We start from the raw sequence: 19615 nt of genomic DNA, 5'->3' as shown, positions 1-19615 counted from the left end.
TAACCTTCCAATTCTCACACTAACTACATGACATAAGTTCTATTACTAGTCTCATTTTACAGATTGATGAAAGAAGACATAGGGAGATTAAGTCACTTGCTTGAGGTCACACAGTTTGTAAGTGGTGGAACCAGGATTTGAACACAGATATTCTCTTAACCACAGGTTCTTAAAGACAATGTTTTAAAGATGCTCTTAAACACTGTGCCCTGCTAAGGATGCCCATGTAATTGATTGTCCAAACTGGAACACTTATGAGAATAAAAGAGAAATAATTAATAATGGTATCAAAACAACAAGAGTTAGCTGGAGTTGTCCTGGGCCAACTGGGATGTATAGTTAGGCTAGCTCTGCTGCCTCTTGCCAAATACATGTTGGTTGAATGAATGAATAAATGATAAATGGATGGTTAAAGTGTTCATGTCATTTCACCCTTGTGGGTCAGTTGCATTATGGAAACTTTGATTTCAGGAGATGAGCTTCAAGCTGCCCAGATGAGATTGATACAGACTCACAGAAGTGATTATCACCGACTACCAGCGATAATCAAAGAATGGAGAAAAAGCAGGGAAAGGGCTTATTCTTTTTATGACAAGCTTCTTCTACTAGCTAATCACTGGAGCATTAATTCTGCCTCAAAGAAGCCTGAGGGAGTATCCTCCAACCTAGTAACCAGATGGTCAGTGCTGCAGTAATGTCAACAGATGGAGTGGGGAGGTGAGGAAATTGCCAAAACATTGAACACAAAGTGAATCTGAGCCCAAGTGGAGACGCCTCTGTGGCACCCTTCCAGCTATAAATCCAGAAAGCCCCCCAGACACAGCCTAGGTCATTAGTTCCCTGAAGGGATCCCTGAAGTCCCAGGAAGAGGCCTTCAAGGCATTAAGGGTAGGGGGAGGGAGGAGAACTCATAAGGTTTTTTATGTTTAAAACGCCCTAACAGAAATCACATTTCACATCTATATCCATGTCTATCTGTATATTTACTTTGAGTTAGAATTATGTCAATTCAGTGCAAAACTTTTTATCTTTTAATCAGAAATAATTAGCAATTACAGATTCCTTTGATTATAATCATGGTAAGATAATTTATTAATACTTATTTAAAAGTAGTATGTTCGCTAGGTAGAATCTTCAGAAACCTGTAACTTACAGGAAAGGAAATAGGTCCAGGGCAATGGAATGTTGCTAACCTGTGGGCCAGGTGGAACGTGTATGTATTTTTGGAAAGTCTGTAGTGACTCCTTACTGCTTATATAATGGAATTTGTGCACTCACCTGGCATTCATAGCCCTCCCTAATCTCACTTCACTACTCTCAAACTCCCTAGCCAAATCCACTAGTCCAAACCACTGGTCTACCCACTTCTCTGAAACACACACTTTCTGCATTCTTGCCACTGTGGATCCTTAGTTCTGGAATCACTGTCTTAGTCTCGAACATTTTCGTGTTTTCTCTATTTATCTAATACTATTTATTTTTCTAGTCATCTCCCCCTTTTAAAAAACAGATACTTCTTTAAAAAGATGCTGCGACTCACATAAAGTAGTGAAATGGTTTTATTATCCTTAATAATCTCCCATTTCATGCGAAGTCAAAGTCCTTAATTGCTACCTCTGACTTCAGTTGCTACCACTCTCCCCCTGCTCTCTCAGCTTCAGCCACGCTGGCCTGTGTGCTATTTCTCAAACGCACCTTGTACATTGCTATCTCAGGGCCTTCGTACCTGCTACTCTCATTACTTTGAATGTTCAGGTCCCAGAGAAGAGCTGCCTGCCTTACTCCCTTGCTACCTTTGTGCTTCTTTTCAAATGTTCTCTTACTTAAGAGGTTTTTTCTGACTATCCAATAATTATATTATTATATATAGTAATAATTATTTATTATAGCTTCTTTCACCCCCACACCCCCATTCTCTTTGTCCTGCTAATTTTGTGTCATCTAATATGCTGCATATGTATTTATTAGCTCTTTCTCCCCCACTCGAATGTAAGGTTGATGAGTATCCCCTGTGCCTAGAACGGGGCCTACCAAATAGTAAGTGCTTGATAAATATTTGTTGACTGAGTGATTTTGCCCAGACTAGGAATTCCTTAGTACTGTTTCAGATGTCATTTGGAAACTTAGTGCCTGTAATTGTTTTAGGATGGGAGGATGGAATAAAAAATCAAAACAAACTATATATTGCCACTTTCACATTTGGCCCTGTAAGTTATTATTTATTTATTCACTTAAAAACATTTGTAGTAACTCAGGCAATGGCTAACAGGAGTTGAATAAGAAAGAAAAATATTTTTTGTAGTACTAACTATTGCCAAGCACTATTAAACAAAAGACAAGTTCTATCTTCATGGAGTTTATAATCTAGTGGGAGACATAGGGTTAAATAAATACATATGCATATAAATACTAATATGCCAATAAATACTAATTACTTACTAATTGTGCTAGGTGCTACAAAGGAAAACCTGGTTACCATGAAAGAGAGTAAGAGATGAAACCCAGGTTCAGAGAAGTCCCCTCCCCACAGTAAGGAACTGAAATAGAAATAGAGTAGGTAGCTGAACAAGAGGGCGTGAGATTTAGAAGATCCTATTACTTACAGTGCATCCTAAACTTCACACTTGCATTAGCTCTGACGATGTAAAGATTAAAGCCATAGAATGGAAATGTATTTTGAACTTTCCGAGTTCCCATATCAATGTAATTTTTAAAGAATACATATATATGTAAAAGTAAAGTTGAATCTGAATAATTATTTGGTATTGATTTTAAAAACTTAGGCCTAAAGTTTCCCCATTATTCCCTAGATGTTTTCTGTTTTAATATCTGTATCTGCTACTGGCTGCCTTTGGCTACTAGGCACTGGGAATATATCTAACATGAACTGAAAAGAGTTGTAAATGTAAAATACACACTGGGTTTCAAATACTTAGTATGATAAAAGAATGTGAAACAGCTCATTAATACTTCTATATTGATTATATGCATATTGAAATAATGTTTTGAATATATTGGGTGAAGAATATTTTATTAAAATTCATTTCACATTTATTTTAAAAATGTGGCTTGCAGGAAATTTAAAAATACACATATGGCTTACATTATATTTCTTTCTTTCCTTTTTTTTTGAGATGGAGTCTTGCTCTGTCATCCAGGCTGGAGTGCAATGGCACCATCTCTGCTCACTGCAACCTCCACCTCCTGGGTTCAAGCAATTCTTCTGCCTCAGCCTCCCCAGTAGCTGGGATTACAGGTGCCCGCCACCAAGCTCAGTGAATTTTTGCATTTTTAGTACAGGTGGGGTTTCGCCATTTTGGCCAGGTTGGTCTTGAACTCCTGACCTTAGATGATCCACCTGCCTCGGCGTCCCAAAGTGCTGGGATTATAGCCATGAGCCACCACACCCGGCCTGGCTCACATTATATTCCTTGGACAGTACTGTTTCACAGAGCTGCCTAGATTGATATTTTTCATTCCGTCTATAAGAAAATAACTGTAGCAGGGCAACAGAAGAGTGTTGCAAATTGAATAGTGTATGAACTAAATAATTATTCTACTTGTTATAGGAACACTAAACATTTATAGATAGAAAAATGTAGACATCTATAGTTTTGTTTACTTAAGATCCATTACCCCTTCCTCTTGGGAGAACACCTCGATTTTCTTCTGGGGAACTACCCTCCACAATTCTTACCCCAGAGATCTTAGTTAAACTCCTTTGCAGGTCAGTGGTGTGCATGTGATTCAGGCCAGCAAATCAAACTGTTACATCCTCTTGGCCACAATGATTGATTCTAGGTTGGACATGTGATCCAGATCAGGCCACTGAAACTCAATTTCAGGACTTTCATTAAATATTGGGAAAAAGAAGTTCTGTTTCTGCCAGAGTCACTAAGTTGCGAGAAAAATAATTTGGAACTGATTATTGAAATTTAACTTTCTTGGTAATGAAACCAATTAAATGCAGGAAGAGATGACAGGCATTAAAAGAAAATTTTCTGATAATACTGTGATCCCTGGATCCAGCTGTTCCTAATGCTGTTGCCACTCCTAGACTTTTTGGTTCCATATTTGCTTTTTGTTTTAACTAGTTGAGTTGGGTTTTGGTTATAGGCATATCCTTACTAACATAATTACGGAGATATATGCACTTGCTAAAGACTCTTAAAAGAGAATTAATAGTTCTTTAAATTAGTGCTAATTAAGTCAGTATAACCCAAAAGAGTAAAATCAATTAGTGATTTTTTAAAGTTGGCACTTTCTGCTAATTAGTTGTATTTTCTTTTAATTAAAACTCTACCATTAACAACAAAAAATAAAAAGATAAAAATAAAACTCGACCACGAGGACATAATCTGTATGGTGATTTTTGCATTACAAAATTTTTAACAAATAACCGGAAAGGTGATGGAATATGGCTTTTAAAGTGTTCCAAGGAATACTTTTTTTCTGGGCATCATAACACTGGATGATTACATTTGTAAATGTCTTTTAACCATGTGGCCGGTTTCTAGTTCAATTCAATTATTTAAATGTATAATCATTGATAATTTCTTGCTGTCAGGGTGCAGGAGCTTTATCAGATTCATTAATTAGTAACCTCAGGGACTTTTATAAGAACACCTAGTTAATTTTGATGACCCCAGTTCTTTTTTTATCCTCAATTATTTCTTTCAAATTAAGTATATTATCTAGAAACACCAGCAACATCCTAAATCAGGATGTTGAATTTTGGTTTGAGTTTTAATTTCACCTCAGTCACTGGCTCTGTATTCTAATCAAGTCACAGCATCTCAATATATGTCAACCTATGACTCATATCTCTACCTATTGCCTATAAGATGCCAGTGCTTGGGTCAGAACTTAAACTACTTTGGGTGCAACATGCTCTCCACTGTTTTAGGCATTGCTTATATCTGTTGGCCGCAAAGTTTTGCTAACTTTGAATAATTTATTTTAGCTTTACTATGAGAATAAACTATAAATAACAGCAAAAAACTGATATAAATGTTTTAAAGCAACTTCCTGTATATATATAGTCGAGTTAGTAGCTCAGGTTCCTGCTTTTTAAATCTAGAACAACGATAACTAGTATTTTTTATATATATACACACACACACATATTAATATGTAATTATGGTATATATATACCAATATTAATATATAATTATAGTATATACACATATACACATCACATATATACATCACAGATATAACATATATTGTTATATCTATATCTATAATTGGTATATGTAATATATAGAGATAGCTATATATAATATATCTATAATATAGATATCTCTATATACCAATTATCATTGCAATTTTATATATATATATATGAAATACTCATCAGACATTTGAAGAACATCACTTTTAGGTGAAAATTGAGATCAGCATGTTACACATCATAGGATTTTTTTTCAACTACAAATATTAGTGTTTTCTTGTTTAGAAAATTTAATCTAAGGATTTCTAACGTTTGAGCCTCATTATTTGATAATACACATATTTGTGTACATATATGTGTGATATATGCACATATACTATACACAGCACATCTGTGTTTGTCCTGCATTCTCTCTTGGGGAATTCAATCTTTAGGAGAAGGACTATCTTCATTCTCTTTTTAATTATCCAACATAGAAGTGTCCAAAGTGTTGGCTGACTTTTTACAGACAACATCATAAAACTTCCTATTTAACTGTTCTTCCTATTTAACTGTTCTTCCTATTTAACTGAAATTATGTATTCTTTGACCAACATCTTCCCAGTGTCCATCCCAACCCCTGGTAACCACAATCCTACTCTGCTTCTCTGAGTTCAATTTTGTGAACAGTCCACATGTAAGTGAGATCATATGGGATTTGTCTTTCTGTGCCTAGCTTATTTCACCTAGCATAGTGTTCTATTACAGAAAACTATACAGATGTATAGTATATAAAATGTATATAAAATTACAGAAAACATCAAAAAAACACAACATCATAAAAGCAGGGAACATGTTCTTAGTGATTACCTGATTCTAAAATTGTATCATAAAAAGTAATGGGAAATACAACGTAGGAGATGAATTACCTAAAATAATTCCATTTTTGGATGATCAAGAGTACCTTGATGGGATTAACTACCATAACCACATGGTTGGAACAGACACATTCAGACAACTTCTGTCTGTGTACAGAGTCCCTAGAATTCCTGAATGTTCTCAAATATTAATACCCTTGGCTCTTCTTAGCCATGTGATTATGGAAAATTAAAAATTTGGCAAAAGGAAAGCTTTTTAATACAAGCAGGGACCAATGGCAAAAAGAGAAAAAAAAACCATCAAGGCTTAGAAAAAGATAAAGAACATATTCAAAGCTCTCAGAGAAGGTCCTGATCTTGGAAGAACCAACTTCCAGGGCAGGCAGTGGGACTCTGAGGAGGAAAGGGGCAAGCTCTTGGCCCTTACCCTGTGGCCAAGAGAACAAGAGAACAGCATCCGGGCAGGAAAGATCTTGGAGGAAGATCTGGTAATTTGTAATTCCAAGGAAAACCACGCCTGACACAGGGGGCGACACAGATCCTGAGAGGGAGGAAGCAGCACTCCTCCCCCTCCCCACCACTGGAGTTTGACAGGGCTGTGTTTTCTCTACAGTGCGTCTGCCTGATGGACTAGGGAAGGGAGGCTTTTATAATAAGGGGATTCAGTCTAGGGGAAGGGGCACTAGGGCACTGAAGCTCTTTGGGTTTCTGAGAGCTCTGGTTTGGCTAGCCTAAAATTAGCATATTATCTACAGTTTTTACCCCAACTAGCCTGGCTCTGTGTTTACTGAAAACCTATACATGTTGGGATGGTGCAGGTTCAGCTGTCATTCTTCTCTGTATGTGTGTGCCCGCATGTGTGAGAGGGAGGAGCAGGGGAGGGAGAGAGTGAAGGAAAATCTATGGAAAAAGTTACCTTTCTTCTTTCCTCTGCAGCCTCCAGTTTCTTCTGGATCTCCTCCAGAGACAGGTCTTTCTTCTTTGGAGAAGCTAAAGTTCGTGGGGCTTCTGAGATAGGAGATGGTGGCTTCAAGATCAGCTCAAAAGCCTGGCCAGAGGCACGTTTGTTGATTTGCTTCACTTCCATATCTGAAAAATGAACATTTGAGAAATGTTAAGCATATAAAGCTTGCAGCATGGGTTTATTTTAATAATTGAGATTCCAGCAATTGGAAGTAGTGTTGTTATTCCGAGAGATAGGAATAAAATGCTGTTTATGAGCATTTACTCTGTGTTGTTTAGAACATATAAGACCTCTCTGTCTTTAGAATAACTATGGATATATTTTAACAGAATATTTACAATATTGGGAAATTTGACAATACCTATAGGGAGTTGAATAATGGTAAGTATACTTAGAAAAACCTAGCCTAAATTGATTTTAAATTAAGCTTTATTTCCCTTTTGAATAAATATGAGCTTTGCATGAAAATCAAGCAGCACAGATTTATTTTTTTGGAAATTATCATAGCTGTAGGCACTTTTTGGTTAGACGAGAAAAATAACGGAGTCCTCCAGTTCTCACATATAATGAGATATCATTATATAGATATGAATATATATGCATACACCATTATATATATTATCACCATTCCTGTGCTTAGGAATCACAGGAGCTACGTTAGAACCAATATAACTCCCTGAACAGTTGGGCATATTTGGCAAAGTCACTGCTGATATGCAAAGCATCCTGCTGATTTCTGTCTTGCCCTTCTGTATATTCATTGCTTCCAGTCATCAATCATGCACAGTGTCCACTCCAGGGATGACAGCATCACTCTGTGATGGGGTCCTTGTCTTCAAGATGCTTACAGTCTAACGGGGCAATAAGCCAACACCCCATTGTAATGTCTTTGCTCCTGTGTTGTTGCTGCTTAGAATATCCTCCTCTAGAGTACCTCGGCTGGAGCTAGGAGCCAGGGAAAGAGCCACTGTGGTGGAGGAGGGAGGGGCAACATTGACTAATCTAATTTGTACACATATACATGGAATACTATTCAGCCTTTAAAAAGTTGGGGGAAATCCTGTCATTTTTGATAACATGGGTGAACCTGGAGAACACTATGCTAGGTGAAATAAGCTAGGCACAGAAAGATGAATCCTATATGATCTCACTTACATGTGGACTGTTCATAAAATTGAACTCAGAGAAGCAGAGTAGGATTGTGGTTACCAGGGGATGGGGTGGAGACTGGGAAGATGTTGGTCAAAGAATACATAATTTCAGTTAAACAGGAAGAACAAATGCAAGATACTTTTTTTTTCTTCTTTTTTTTTTTGTTTTTTTGAGACAGAGTCTCACTCTGTTGCCAGACTGGAGTGCAGTGGTGCTATCTCGGCTCACTGCAACCTCCGCCTCCCAGGTTCAAGCAATTCTCCTGCCTAAGCCTCTTGAGTAGCTGGGATTACAGGCGCTCACCAACACGCCTGGCTAATTTTTGTATTTTTAGTAGAGATAGGGTTTCACCATGTTGATCAGGCTGGTCTTGAACTCCTGACCTCGTGATCTGCCTGCCTTGGCCTCCCAAAGTGCTGGGATTACAGGCATGAGCCACTGCGCCTGGCCACAAGAGATTTATTGTACAACCTGCTAACTATTGTTAATAACAATGTACTGTATTCTTGAAAATCACTGAAAGAGTAGATTTTTTGTTCTCATCGCAAATAAATGATAGGTGTGTAAGGTAATTCATACATGAATTTGTTTGACTTAGCCATTCTCTAATGTATATATACATAATTCCAAATATGCCATACACCACAAATATATACAATTTTTATTTGTCAATTAAGAAAAAGAACTGAAGAATGGTTAGCCATTTTTTTTCTATCAGTGGCTTATGTATTAAAGATAAGCAGATTATCAGACTCTTATGTTTTAAGCCTGCATAATAGAAATTATAATATAAAATAGTATAATTTATAATAGAAAAGATGATAACTAGCACCTGCTAGGACATTTATAATTACAGAACTCACAATTTAGTAAAATATAATGATTTTTAAAAGAACCTCGTTGGTCAGCCCTCAATTTTGGATGAGCATTCTTTGAGTACCAAACACCATCTCTCTGGTTTTAGCCCACTGATCCTTGTTTGAGGTGTGAAGCTACCCATGATTAGGCCGTCCTCTGTGGTGCACCACCAGTTTTCAAGTATTTGAAAACAGTTATGTTTCATTTCAAGTTGTTCCCCCAGGCTAAACATCTTCAAGTGCCCCAGAATGACACTGTTTCTAGATCTTTACCACCGTATTATTTCCTAACCTCTAAGTGCTCTCTAATTTATTAATATCTTTTTAAAGTTGTGGCAACCAAGCCAGCAGGTTATGTCCCCATTAATGTTCTTTTAGCAGCCTGGTTAGTGCACGTAGAGGCTGTGGCCAAGTAAAATGCCAGACTGGCAGGACTTGACCTCAGATCCTTAGCTGCTAATAGATAGTCTAGATAAAACTAACTCAATAAGTATATTGAAAATGATGTGGGCTTTTTCCTTCACAAATGTAAAAATGTTTTTCATTTTCCTGATGGCATCCAAGATTATAGTTAAATTTTAAATACAATTTTATAAAAAATATGTAAGCCTATGAATAAGGATTATAAGATAACATGGGCAAATAAAAACAGCTTATTTGATAAGGTGATAGTGTTTTAAATGGCTTAGGTTAGAGGCTCTGGAATTAGAACTGCCTATATTTGCATCCAAATAGTAAGCCCCTCTTAATAGCTGTTTGACACTAGGTAAGTTAATTAACTTCTTTATGCTTTTGTTTCCTCATTTAAAAGATGGAAGTAAAAAGAGTATCTTCTTTCTAAGGTGGTTGTGAAGATTAAAAGATAAAGGATGCTGAATGCAAAGCACAAGCCAAATACTTAGTGCTTACAAATGTAAACAATAATAATAATTTCTTGTTATAATGTTTGCCTGTAATAAACAAGTCACATTATTATCCAACGTAGAAATATCAGGTCAAGTTAAAGACTGCAGAAATTTCAAATTCTCTACAGACTCTTTTAGGAAGCACAGTTTACAAGCACTGTTGAATTATCTATTCAACTTCAACTTTAAATACAGCTCAATAAAAATTATAGAAGCCTGTGGAAAAGGATTATGAGAGAACACAGGCAAATAAAAACAGCTTATTTCAAGAATCAGCTCACACATAACTTCACATTTTTTCTTCCCCTTTTTTCAATCCCTAACTGAGTAAAAACCATCCCTGGCTCCTTTGTCCTAACCACTCTGTGTTCTACATTCTGGTTGTTCATGTAAGACTCTTCTACTAAGCCCTGAATTCTTTGAAGGTGAGGACTACGCCGTATTGAACTCTGGATCCTCAATGACAATCCGTAGTTAGACATTAGAGTCTTGTAAGAAACATAGCTGGATCCTTCATCACAGCTACATCTAGCAAATAATAAAGATCTGTCTAATTTATTTGCTGACCGAATGCATTTGTACAAAGTAGGCATTGGCCCTGCATTCTAATGAATGTTTTGTTTGGAGACAGAATTCCTTTCACATGGAGGACACTTCCTTATGGAACAGTTAACTAGCATTTATGATTTTTGTGCCATGATAGAATAACTTTGGAAGGAAAATGCCTTTGAGTCCTCGAATAGGCTTTAAAGGCACAGAAGGGGTTAACTGCCAGAAGGTCAGTTTGTCTTGTCGTTAATGTCTTTCTTTACATATGTGGAAAAGAAAAATAATTGTGAGCCTGAGAGTTAGCAAAATATGCCTTAGGGATATCTAGGATACATAGAACTGTATGAAATATTTTAGTTAAATTGACTCAATTAGGTAAGGATGATGTTGATAATGATAGCTATCATTGTAGAGTGATATAATGAGCTAGGCTTGGCTTTGAGTATTTGACTTACATTAAACCATTTAAATCTCACAACAACCTCAAGAGGAAGATGCTAGAGTTAAATGAGACTCAGATAATCCAAGTATCCATTTGCCCAATGTCGTGTGGATTGTGGCAGAGCCGAAGTAAGCAAAATGAATCAGGATAAATCAAACCTAAAGAGTTGCACCTCAATAATGTTAATTGCCATGCTAATTCTTTAGGCTTTTCTTTTCAGACCCTCTTTATCTAGGGCCTCAGTTATAAGTCAGTTTTATTTATTGAGTCAGTTATTATTATTATCATTAGCTTGTTGACATGTATACACCAAATATAGAAACTATATAAAGACTACAATAAAGCAAAAACAGTGATGGTTGTTGATTCTTTCTCTTGAGTTTTCTTAGTATAAAGCATTTTCTTATAAATTATGATCTACTCCAATTATGTCTTAGCCTATTATATTATTTGCAAAGAAAGGCCTTAGACATATTGTGGATGCTGATATGCTGTATGTGGCTGTTAATAAGAATCCATCCACATTTCTTAACCGACATTGATGTGTTGTTATTAGCACCAAATTCAAACTGTTTTGAGCAATAGGTAATCAATTGGACATAATAGCTAGACACAGCAAGTCAATAGTGAGATCTACAAAATATTGATGTGATTATATCAGGAGTTGTGAGAAACAAATATATATCAACCTTTCTTAATGATCTAGCTAGCAGGGGCATGTCTATCATAGGTAACTCACCATCGTAAGTATAGATGTTGATGTTGCGAGGTTCCGGGTAAAAGCAAGAGCAGATCAGTGACAGCATGGACAGCTCCTTCATTTTTTCCTTGTAGGCTGAAATGAAAAGCTGAAGATTAGTATATTTCACTTTTTCTGAATTTCCCTTTACTGCTTCTTTTAATTTGAATAATAATTATTGCTTCCTGCAGAGTGAATATTGCCAGGTAGACTCCTTTGCATTCTTTCACTAAATATAAATGAATACAAGATGTCAACAGAACTCTGAAGTGCATGTTCCTTATTGCAGAGGACATGAATTGCATAGTACAGCAGGTTAAATAACAAGGGAAAGAAAGGGACTTAGAAAAACAGGGAAGGTCGAAGGAATTAAGATCTAGCAGGATAGGAGGGAGAGAGAGGAAACAGATGGAATCAGTGGAAACAGACATGACTACCAGAGAGAGGGGCTCATTCTAGTAAATGTGCATGCAGGTCTGTTGTACATAAATAAGATTCTGGAGGGCTCATCTGCTGGTTCAGCCTGAATTGCCTCGTACTCATTTGGGAATAGTCAGAGAACTCATCAGGATAGTTATTAAACAAACACATTATCCAGGGTCCTATGTTGCTGCTTTCTCTTAATCTCCAAGGGCATTTTCTTATCTGTCCATCTTTTCTTTTTTCTTTCCTCTCTCTTTCTCTTTGAGACAGAGTTGCTCTGTCACCTAGACTGCAGTGCAGTGGTGTGATCTCAGCTCACTGTAACCTCCATTTCCTGGGCTCAAGTGATCTTCCCCCCTCAGCCTCCCCAGTAGCTGGGACTACAGGTGCGCTCCACCATGCCTGGATAATTTTTGTATTTTTTGTACAGACAGAGTTTTACCAGATTTCTCAGGCTGGTCTCGAATTCCTGGGCTCAAGCAATCCGCCCACCTTGGCCACCCAAAGTACTGGGATTACAGGTGTGAGCCTCTATGCCCAGCCTTTTTTTTTTTTTTTTTTTTTTTTTTAAATTTCAAGTTTTATTTTAGATACAAGGGGTATATGTGAAGTCTTTTTACATGGGAATATTACTGATGCTGATGTTTGGGGTGCAGATCCCATCAGTCAGGTATTGAGCATAGTATCTGATAGGTAGTTTTACAAACCTCTCTCCTTCTCCCCTCTAGTAGTCCACAGAATTTATTGTTCTCGTATTTATGTCCATGTGTGCTCAGTGTTAAGCTCCCACTTATAAGTGAGAACATGCTGTATTTGGTTTTCTGTTCCTGTGTTAGTTCACTCAGGATTATGGATCCCAGCTGCATCCATGTTGCAGCAAAGGACAGGATTTTATTTTTTCTCATGGCCATGTTGTATTGCATGCTGTATATTTACCACATTTTCTTTATCCAACCTAAATAGATGGGCACCTAGGCTGATTCCGTGTCTTAGCTATTGTGAATAGTGCTGCCATGAACATACCAGCGCACGTGTCTTTTTAGTAGAAGGATTTATTTTCCTTTGGGTATATACCAAGTAATAGGATTGCAGGGTCAAATGGCAGCTCTGTTTTAAGTTCTTTGTCTTTCCCTCTTTCTACACACACCAAAGCCCTGGATCTGAGCTCTGATTACGTCTGATGAGGATCTCCTTCCCTCCCTTGCAATCCAGCTTGGGTGCCAATCTTGCCATGCAGTTTCGAGAGTCCAGATTGTCACCTCCTTAGTCCTTCACTCCCCTTCCCCATTTCATTTTCTCATTTTCCCTCTAGGAGGCCTCCTGCCCCGGTAAACTTGGTGAGTATCTCATCACTGTCTGTTGTCATCAGGCCAGGTATCTGCAAACTACCAGATGGGGGCAAGAAGGTAAAATCTTCTTATCTTTATTAATTATGCAATTAGTAAAATTAATAAATTAAGGAAAAGGGAAGAAAATGATGGGTATACTGTGCGCTAACTTGTGAGAAAGTATAAGCAGATGGCTGTGACCTAAAATATAGACCTCCCAGGTTAACAGTTGCCTCTTGGCAGGGGCTTCTGGTCATTATGATAATATAACCCAAGGGAGAGTGGGTATCTTGGGAAAGAGGATTTTCGGAAGACGAGTTTGGGTATTATTGACAGGTCCATCTTTCCTTGGCCAGAAAGAAACATATTCAACCCCTGGATGCCTTAGATCCACAGATATTAGAATTATTCTAAGAGATTATTTAGTCAACTGTCCACCTACCTCACCACCAATTTTACAAATGAGGATATAGCTCCACAGAAGCCAAAGTCACATGTAGCCAGTAAAAACGGTGAAGCTTCTGGATAAATTGCAGTAAATCAATCTATTTTAAAACTGCCAGAAGGCTTTCTTCTAGCTCTACATTTCTAGGGTGAGGTTCAATGTGTTAACAGGTGCAAAGATCAAATATCATTTGCCTATGATTCAACCTAACACATCTTGAGGATCTGCTAAAAGAATCTCCTCATTATTTAGCTTATTTTCTTAAAATAAGCAATACATTTCGTCTTGTGCCATAAAAGTCCTGGAACACCCATTCTGAGATACTTTATTGAACACCATTGGAATTTTAGAAGGCTAAACCAAATTTCTTTGTATCATTTGTTTATTCGGTTAGTGAAATTGTGTCACTTAATAAAGGCCCAGCCAGATCCAGATTCATATGGATGTTCAGTGAGAATCATAATTTCTGCCAGAGGATAAAACATTTGGTGATTTAATACATTTAATTCCATGAACTAATTGAAAACAATAACAGCAAGGTTTTGTAGGCTGGTACCTTTTTTGGAAGAGAAATGCAATCTGGTATCCAAAACATTTTGCAAAATTAAGCACATATTAGAAGCATATGAAGCATATTACATGCTGACTTTATTAAGAAGGGTCAATCCAAACATAAAAATAAAATAAAAGATTTTCCATCTCACAAAATAGGAACAGATGAAAGCTGTAGCAGAACATGAATTTTTAGTGAAGAAAAACTCCTCAATATCTGTCCTTAGGAAATGAAATTCAATAATTTTCACTAAGGCCACTGCCCTAATTATGCTTGACAAGCTAATAAAGAGAGTTTAGAGTAAAAATTGTCAGGAGCCAGCACATTTAGAGCCCTATGTGTAATGAATAATCATTACTATTATAGACTGAATATTTGTGTCCCCCCAAAATTTGTATTTGAAATCTAATTCCCAATGTGATGGTATTTGGAGGTGGGGTCTTTGGAGAGTAATTAGGTTATGAAGGTGAAGCTTTCATGAATGGGATTAGTGTCCTTATAAGAAGACCAGAGAGCTAGCTCAATCTCTTTTTGCCACATGAAAATGCAACTAGAAATTGGCAGTCTGCAAACCCAAAGTGGGCCCTAACTAGAATCTGATCATTCTGGTAGCCTGATTGCAGACTTCCAGTCTCCAAAGCTGTGAAAAATAAATTTCTGTTGTTTATAAGCCACCTAGTCTATGGTACTTTGTTTTAGCAGCTAAAACTAAGAAAATGACTGATAAAAATGTTCTTTCTTGTTCAAGGTGGTCTGGAGACAAAACCCAGTTAACCTCTGTGGGTGATTCCTTTAATAGCATTCTTATCTTTACTGTTATTTGTATCAAAGGCTATGACTCCACATAGCATGACGCTACCCAGTGACAGCCACTGCACAGATTCTCATTGATGAGTTGCTTGCATTCTAGGGAGATCCTTAAAAGCGAGCTGCAACCACAGTCCAAGCAAATCCTGACTGCTTCCCTGAAGCAAAGGCACACTCTCTGTGAAGAAGGGTTTCCTCCTAACGTGGTACAGCTGCCCAAACTCCCCAGATGGCATTGCTGGAAAGGTATGTCATCAGGAAACAAACTTAAGACACAAATGAATAAGGCACATCAGGTTATGTACCTGGCTAAGGGAAATAGTGCAAAGAGAAAAAAAAGGGAAGAGACTTAATGAAAGAAGAACTGATAGGAAACAGTAACTGAATTTGGAGCCACTGAACACTTTGAAAGGTAGGATTAACTCGTGAAAGACTCTTCTCAGAAAGATTTTTTTTTCCGGCTTGTGTGGGAACAACCATTAACATGAATTTTAACACTTATCATTTTGTTATTATTTAATTTGGAATTGATAGTGCAGTATCAGAATTTCTTCCGTTTATTCATCCTAGGCAAAATTTTATTTGACACCTTAGTTTTGGCTAAGGCTGTGTTTTGTTAAAGAAGTAGCGCTATGTATTAGACTTCCTGATCACATATAAAAGATAGTAAAGAATGCTCTGGAAATGTCATTAATATACTACTTTGGGAGAAAATGTGTCATAATCTCTGAGAGGAATATTTGTTCGTGTCCCGACACATTGGTGTTCTTAATGACCATAAAGAAAACGTCGTTTGCAGGACCAGATGGCTGACCATGGCCTTGTGTTCAGGACGGCTCTGCTGATGAGGCCCAGATCTGTTAGCACATTCCCTTTCCACTTTTCCTTTCTCTTGTTTTCCCTGCAATCATATTAGCCTAGTGGGAGGTTTTCTCGGCAAGTCCTAAATACTCAATTTAAATGCAACCTCATTTTTTCCTTTTGAAAAGTGCCTGGGGATAAAGTAAAGGATAAAATCAGATGCTAAAGAATGCAGGATAGATGTCTCTTGCCCTTGGTTTTACGGCAATTCGATTTGCACGGTTTCTGATAGACAGAAAGGACAAAAGCACTTTATTTGAAGCTTGCCAGCTTATATATACAGTGGCAGAAAGCACTTCTTTCCTTAGAAAAAAAAAAACCCTGTCATTTCCAGGCAGTGGTGTCTTTAAACTGGGTAGAGTGGGGCACTGGCTATGGACCCTGCAGTCCTCAGAGCTGGTACCAGGATTTAAAACGGCAGCAGTTAATGGGAGGAACAGGGTTCTCTGCAAATGGGTTCTAAAAACACCTGAGTCTTGCACCTGCAATTGTTAAACCCTGCTCTTCTCCTAACTCTGTCCTCCCTTTTCTCTTTCTCCCATTACCTAAGTCTTAACATAGACAGAAATCAGCTACCTTGCAGTTCATTTTTGGTTCCTTTTTTTTTTCCATAAGGAAATAACATTTCCTTTTTAATTTCAGAAATTAAGCCCCTGATGATAATTTTAACTCAATTCTGATCATATTGTGTGTGTTTGGAAGTTTGCTTACTTTGGGGCACTATAACTCAAGATCAGATTTTTTTTTTTAAAGTCAGATATGTAATCCCATTTAAAAATCCTTTTGGGAGGTCCATCCCTGTGATATTCTTTTTAAAAGACAAAATAGACTAAAATAATTTCTTTTTTTTTTTTTTTTTTTTTTTTTTTTTGAGATGCCCAGGCTGGAGTGCAGTGGCATGATCTCGGCTCACTGCAAACTCTGCCTCCCGGGTTCACACCATTCTCCTGCCTCAGCCTCCTGAGTAGCTGGGACTACAGTCACCCACCACCATGCACGGATAATTTTTTGTATTTTTTAGTAGAGACGGACTTTCACCGTGTTAGCCAGGATGGTCTCGATCTCCTGACCTCATGATCCGCCCGCCTCGGCCTCCCAAAGTGCTGGGATTACAGGCATGAGCTATCGCACCCAGCCAATAATTTCATTTTGAACACTTCTTACATATTATATTGGCTCAAATTCGGAGCATAAAATATTTTGGCTGATGAATATGTAATTAATGATGTAACATTTAAAAAGAAAAAGAAATAACTCAGATTTTTAAATACTCCTTTTTAACATCTCAGAAGATCACTGACATGAGGTAATATTCTAGATATTTCTGCTATGATGATGTAATGCTAATTGCTTTAGAATAAAATTAGATTCAGTCCACATTCTACCCGTCTCTCTCTACAGAAATTATGGTTTTCTAAGCCAGGGAGGTTTTGAAAGATTAATATTTTGACCGAGCAAAGCATTATAGTTTTTCTATGGGAATAGATATCAAATCAAATAAAGGGACATTTAAGAAGGTCAAAGCAGTACAACCCATCACTGGGTTATACAGAAACATATGAGGCTCTTAAATTTCAATTTCATGTATTCTTGGCACCAGTGATAGTGACAAGGAAAAGAAACTAGATGACATGAATCAGTCCTTGTGATCAAAATTGTAATAGAAGCAGTAAATTGTTCTAACCTGGCACCTCACCTTACCCTGGATTCCAGTTAAAGCTCCTGCTGTGTTTAATGAGAGTTCCGCTACATCATGCAGGCTCTTGTCCTTTTTTTCTTTCCCCTGATGAAAGAAATTCTTACAGTCCTTTTTGGAGACCGAATGACACTGTGGTTTAAAGGAGTAATGAAAGCCCTTTATTCTGTTTATGTGTCAAGATTTTTATCACCAAGTCTAATTCTGAGTATTGAGGGTTTCCTCCCCCCGCCAAGCCCCTAAATACTACCAGATAGTAAAACCTAAAATGATAGGTAGATTGGTTGGGACTTAAATGAGACAAAGCCAGGGTGAAAAATGGAGAGTCTGTTCATCTGGTTAAGGACAGTTCTCACGTAAGAATGACTATGCTCTTCCCTTCCTGTAATCTTCTGGGCTGGGCTGCTCCTGAGCAGCAATTTGAGGCTGCCATGACATTCTCTGAACTGTTTCTCCAAAATGGCTCAATGTAGCCCCCAGGTGATTTAAATTTCTCCCTATTACTTTTTAATTCTTGGCTGAAGAGTAGAAAATATATTAGATCCATTTTTAATTAGCAAAACTTACTTCCTATGCAGAATGATTATTGCATTTGTGGGGCCAATGCCCAGAGTCACAAATGTTTTGGTCACCAGTGATAAGGATGCTGGCTTCATTGTTCACTTTGTTGTAATGTGTGGCTTTTCTCCAGAAAATAAACCTTGGCTTCTATCTCACATGGGTGTTTGAATTTAGCCTGACTATGACTTTGTATATAAGACTACATAAGGGTGGATTGCCTATTATGCTCTCAATGAAAGCAGAAACTTTTAGAAATGAAAAGTGTGAGACTTTTATCACACTGCAAAATAAAAAAATATTCAGATGACACTATTTCAGTTCATGGACTAGTTGACTTTTCTGCTTGAATTAACCAGAAGTTGGGAGACTGAGAATACAGATTTAATGAACTCAAAAGGAGTCCTAGAGCTATCACCATGGGATGGGGTTGACTGTTTTCAGATAATGAAATATCTAATTTATATAGAACAGTGGGAAGACACAGAGTTAGATTAAGCAGCAGCAATATGTACCACAAACCTATTAGTTATATCATGATTTAATTCCTTTATCAATCTAAGGAATTAAAAGTTCAGAGCATATTTCTTGGAGAATTTGCATAAAAACCTTACTTCCGTAGGCTGGTATAAGGTTTCAATGGATTTGAAGAGCCTCCATATTGCTGTTTTAGATCTGAGTATGCCTTGTGAAATTCACTTTATGTATAATAGTTATTAACATCAACTGTGAAACAAATATTTTAACTTGGTGTTACTGCCAAGTAATATTTATCAAGGTTCCACCAAAAAGAATTCTTATCTGGGTAGTGGACAAATTGTACTTAAGGCAGTCTCCCTAAATGTTGTCTTAGGAAATGAATGATATCTGAATAATTAATGGAAGATAACTATTTCAGACAAAGGCCACAAAAGCTGCATGTAGGAGCTGAAATTTTGCTTTCCTCCATAATCCTAAAAAGAATATCCACGTGTTCTTCAACGAAATTTTGTAAAATGTGCAGTGTGTAGCATTTACTCAACAGTGTCCTCAAAGTTGCATTTTGCAAACCCCATTCATTAGAGTTTTATTTTAGCCACTCATTCAAACACTGTGCATTGTTTTGCACAGTTTGTGGCATTAGTTTGCCTTATGTAAATGGTGCATTGAACATAAACTGAACAGTTAGGTAAGAGTTTCCACCTGAATGACAAGCCCCATGATTTTGTTGGTCATACTTAAGTAATATGTCTTATGGTCACTTTGTGTCAAAGAGAATAGAATAAATATATTCTATTTTATATTTATAAAATATGTTATATTTTAT

At 37.1% G+C, this 19615-nt stretch overlaps 1 protein-coding gene across 3 annotated transcripts in view; it reads right to left on the bottom strand.

Annotated features, from left to right (window-relative positions):
• STMN2 (stathmin 2) overlaps positions 1–19615 on the bottom strand; it is a 55385-nt gene that overhangs the window by 17245 nt on the left and 18525 nt on the right. For all 3 annotated transcript variants that reach the window (XM_011989072.1, XM_011989074.1, XM_011989073.1), the window contains 2 exons: positions 11639–11734; positions 6947–7119 (listed from right to left, as the gene is read on the bottom strand). In XM_011989072.1, coding sequence (XP_011844462.1) covers positions 6947–7119; positions 11639–11734 — 269 coding nt within the window. The remainder of the gene's footprint in view (positions 1–6946; positions 7120–11638; positions 11735–19615) is intronic.

This window comes from Mandrillus leucophaeus, unplaced genomic scaffold, assembly GCF_000951045.1.
Source record: "Mandrillus leucophaeus isolate KB7577 unplaced genomic scaffold, Mleu.le_1.0 Scaffold346, whole genome shotgun sequence".
Classification (NCBI taxonomy): Eukaryota; Metazoa; Chordata; class Mammalia; order Primates; family Cercopithecidae; genus Mandrillus; species Mandrillus leucophaeus.
This window is presented reverse-complemented; position numbering and strand designations above follow the sequence as displayed.